The sequence below is a fragment of the Penaeus vannamei genome, chromosome 27 (genome assembly GCF_042767895.1).
Source record: "Penaeus vannamei isolate JL-2024 chromosome 27, ASM4276789v1, whole genome shotgun sequence".
Taxonomy (NCBI): Eukaryota; Metazoa; Arthropoda; class Malacostraca; order Decapoda; family Penaeidae; genus Penaeus; species Penaeus vannamei.
In genome coordinates, this window is record NC_091575.1 from 7,288,670 (window position 1) to 7,293,669 (window position 5,000).

General features: G+C 34.8%; 1 protein-coding gene across 1 annotated transcript in view; it reads left to right on the forward strand.

Annotated features, from left to right (window-relative positions):
- LOC138866770 (locomotion-related protein Hikaru genki-like) overlaps positions 1-5,000 on the forward strand; it is a 260,741-nt gene that overhangs the window by 93,941 nt on the left and 161,800 nt on the right. The window contains exon 3 of the mRNA XM_070140501.1: positions 2,497-2,602. Coding sequence (XP_069996602.1) covers positions 2,497-2,602 — 106 coding nt within the window. The remainder of the gene's footprint in view (positions 1-2,496; positions 2,603-5,000) is intronic.

Consider the following 5,000-nt stretch of genomic DNA (forward strand, 5'->3'; position numbering starts at 1 on the left):
ATGGTAATAATAATAATGATAATGATAATGACAAAAATAATTATTATACCAATAACAACGATAATGACAATGATGAATGTAATAATAATAATAATTATCATTATCATCATCATTATCATTATTATTATCACTGTTGACAATAATAACAATAACAATTGTGATGATAATAATAATGAAAACAATGAAAATCATAGTTATGATAATAATAATGATAACAATGGCACTAATATAAGTGATAACAATGATGAAAATAATAATGATCATATGCTAATCATAATAGTAATGACAACAATGATATTAATAATAAGAATGGTGATAGTAATAATAGTAATACTAATACAACAACAACAATAATAAAAATTATAATAATAATGACAACAACGACAATAATGATAATATTCCTAATAATAACAATAATGATAATGATAATGATAATTATAAAAATAGTAATAATTATAGTAATAATACAACAATAATAACAATAATGATAATATTAACACGAAGGATAACAATGATAATTACAATAATAATGAAGATAATGTTAATGATGAAGACGATGGTGATGATAATCTAAATAAAAATGCTGATCATGATGATGATAATGATAACAACAATGGGGATAATGATGATTGTAACGATAGTAATGGCGATGAGAATCATAATAACAATACTGATGATAACAATAATGACGATAATGATTATAATAATGATAATAATAATAATAATAATAATAATGATAATAATAATAATAATAATGATAATAATAATATAACAATAATAATAATAATAATAATAATAATAATAATAAGCCACCAATCTTAATCTTTTTTTTCTAAAGAATTAATCAAGAAAAGGTTACATTTTTATGCCGTTGATTTTAACACTGAAAATGTCTCTCGAGCTTGGAAATTGAATGTCTGTTACAATTTACTCGTAATTTAACATGGCAGAAGGGAAACTTTTATATTAAATGCTTGTCTGACTTAGAGAGAGGAATATTTGAATAAATATTATATCTGTCACCCCCCAAAAAAATAAAAAATGCCAAAATGTGAAATCCAAAAGCAGAAACTGTTTGTTCAAATTTCTAGTTTTATTATTCCACCTTCATGTGACTGCGGGCTCAATAGTTCACGGATTCGACAACATTATGATATAAGAAAACTGTTAAAGGATATATTGAAATTTCCTCAAAAGGTTCGTGGTTCACGGATGCATAAATTACCGACTCCCCTCCACGGTGATGACGTAAAGATGAGGGCGGGCGGCAAGACGAATCACCCGATCCCGTGTGTCTTTTCATGTGTAAGAGTAGACTCGATCGTCGGGAAACATAAGACATTGTTAAGAGTAAGTTTTAGCCATTTGCGAACCGTCAAGAACACGGGGAATCTTAATAAGCTTGTGTCATCATGCGAGACAAGTTGGAAGATTGTGTGGTTGGTCAAGAAATAGAAATCGTCTGTAAGACTTCGTTTCAGCTGATTGAGAACACCAAAAAAACAAGGAGAAATTATGCGATTTCATGTCATCTTTCAATGCAACATTTTGATTCATTATTCTCATTCATGTCAGTCTTGTAGCTTAAAGAAACATTAGACATTATTAAAGCGTTAGTTTCAGCAATCTGAGAACCGCCAAGAATAAGGGAAATCTGCATATTCTTCTTTCATCTTTACATACAATGTTCGAGCTCTTCTGTCTTTCTTATACAATCAGTGTCAGGATTATAAGTGTGGTCAAGAAACCTTAAACATCATCAATAGTTAGTTATATGAAAACGTCAAATAAAGGAAATAAAGTGGTTTTACTCTTATACAGTATAATGTGCTAAATCATTACTATCGAGAAGGTCACTGAAGACAACTTTCTAATTCACGATAAAGAAATATTTAACATTGGTAAGTGTTGGATTTAACTACATGAAAACATAAAAAATAAGGAAAATCTAAGAAATCTTGTTTAACTTTCGCATTCTATGATCTCATAAAAGGGGACAAGAAACAGCTATATTAGTTACATTCAGAAACTTCAGAGTATGGAAATAAGTGATTTTTTAATCATTTTTTGTATTTCCTTTTTGCGCATAACATGATCATAGGTATGGTTAAGAAATATTAAGTATCACGAAGAGTTAGTTTCAGCAATGCTCAACCATATAAAAGAAAAGAAAAGAAATAACTTATTTCAACATTAAAGTGTATTCTCATTTATAACTTTCCCCTTTGTCTTGAGGAAATCATGAACATGTGCGTAGTCAAGGAACTTTAAAAAGTTTCTTGCAGCACTATAAGGACACACAAAATATAACCTTATCCCATCACTCAATCCCCTACCTCAGGATCCTGATATATCGCCTAAATCACCAATTAGAAACAGCATGTAGCTCGTCATTGCAGACAGCTAGATATCAGACACAATTCATACTTGATTGAATCCATTCCGCATTCAAGAAATCCCCCTAACTCATGTTCCTCCCTCTGTGTGCTCCTACAGGAAGTCATGTTCATGGGCGTGGTCGGCCCCTTCGACGAGAAACGCGTCTGCAAAATTAAATGCGTGGACGGCCGGTGGGTGGGTCCTCTCTGCTCCATGCAACACGGTAAGTCTCACAATTTATGGACGGGGCTGTTGCAAACGCCTGCAAGCAGTCGGTTCCCTGGAGGCCCTTGGGGGAGCTCCCAGGGCAAGAGGAGCATGTATGGCTGTCTGATGGGGAGGGTTAGGCTTTGGAAAAGGGTTTGTGGAGAATCAGAAGCTAAGTAAAGGATGAAAACGCATATAATTCACGGGGTTACAATGCCCTGATTATGGCAGTTGCGGGTTTCATGCAGTGCTTATTTAGTAGTATTTTTCGCACTGATGAGAGAGGAATTGTGGGTGAGAGAGGACAGGAGGCTTCAGGGGACGCTTCGGCCTATGCAACGGTGGAAATGAAAAATGCAATAATTTGTTTCTTCAACTCCTCGCTTTCTCTCTCTTTTTCTCTCTCTCGTCCTCCAATCTTCTTTCTCTTTTCTCCTCTCTCTCTCTCCCCCTTTCTCCTTTCGAATGCTGTGCCTCCAATCCTCTTTCTCTTTTCTCCTCTCTCTCTCTCCCCCTTTCTCCTTTCGAATGCTGTGCCTCCAATCCTCTTTCTCTTTTCTCCTCTCTCTCTCTCCCCCTTTCTCCTTTCGAATGCTGTGCCTGGAAAGGTAAAAAATACGGCCGTAGGAACATTCATGTTTTATGTGTCATGTCACTCAACGAGATGGGCGTGACATTGTTTGGGTTTGTGTGAGTCGATTCTTTGTGGTCAGACTTCTCATGTCGTTTCTCCCTCCTCATATCTCAGTCTTGGCTTCTTGGTTTCTTTGCCTCTTCTCTTTTCCTCCCTCCGCAATTTTCTGTCTTCTCTAACTCTTTCTCCTTCTCGTTCTGTCAGTCTGTTTGACTGTTTATATTTCTCTTTCTCTCCCTCTGTCTGTATGTACATATGTTTGTATGTGCGATTGTGTATATATGTGTGTATATTCTTTTGCACACACATACACGCATGGATCAATTTGTCTTTGTCTACCTCTCTATCTATCTATCTGTCTATATATCCATCTATCTATCCATCCATCCATCTATCTGTCTATCTATCCATCTATCTATCTGTCTATCTATCCATCTATCTATCTGTCTATCTATCCATCTATCTGTCTATCTATATCTATATTTATCTGTTTATCTATCTATCTATCTATCTATCTATAATAAATATGATATGAATATATATATATATATATATATATATATATATATATATATATATATATATATATATATATATATATATTTATATATATATATATATATATATATATATATATATATATATATATATTTATGTATATATATATATATATATATATATATATATATATATATATATATATATATACAGGCACACACACACAGACACAGACACACACACACACACACACACACACACACACACACACACACACACACACACACACACACACACACACACACACATACACACACACACACACACACACACACACATATTTATATATGTGTGTGTGTGTGTGTGTGTGTGTGTGCATATATACATATATATACTGTACATACACACACATGTACACACACACACAGACACACATGTGTGCCTGTGGGCAGGGGCTATAAAACGCAATGATTTCTCTCCCGCCGCGGGAGTCGCGGCCGGAGAGGCAAGGAAGCGGCCGCAGGAACATCCATGTTTTATGTGTCGTGTCACTCAACGAGATGGACTTGGCGCTGCGGTTTTGTGTTTGTCTTGCTTTCTACTTTAACACGAAACATACACACACCCACACACACACACGCACGCACGCACGCACACACACGCACACACACACACACATACACACACACACACAAGCATACATACACACTCAAACACTCGTATACTCACATAAGCATATACACGCATACATACACACACACACACACACACACACACACACATACACACACACACACACACACACACACACACACACACACACACACACACACACACACACACACACACATACACACAAATACACACACACACACACACGCGCGCGCGCGCGCACACACTCGCATGCACACATAAGCATATACACGCATACATACACACTCACACATACATACATTATTACCAGCATCATAGTTATTATCTTCCCTGATTTTACATTTGCAACTGTTGCTGTTCTTGTTATTTGCATTACGACTTTTGTTCCTGTTTTTCATTTTAATTGTAATCGTCATCATTATTGTTACTAGCATTATCATTATTTCTTTATGTATATCATCATCCTGATCATAATTATATACTTTATAGTGTTTGTTGTAGTTGAAGTTGCATTATGATTTTAAAAATCATCACTATAATCACCATCAATGTCATAACTATCACCACAATTCTTTGTCATCATCACCATCATCATCATCATTATTGCTATCACTATCACCTCAACTTT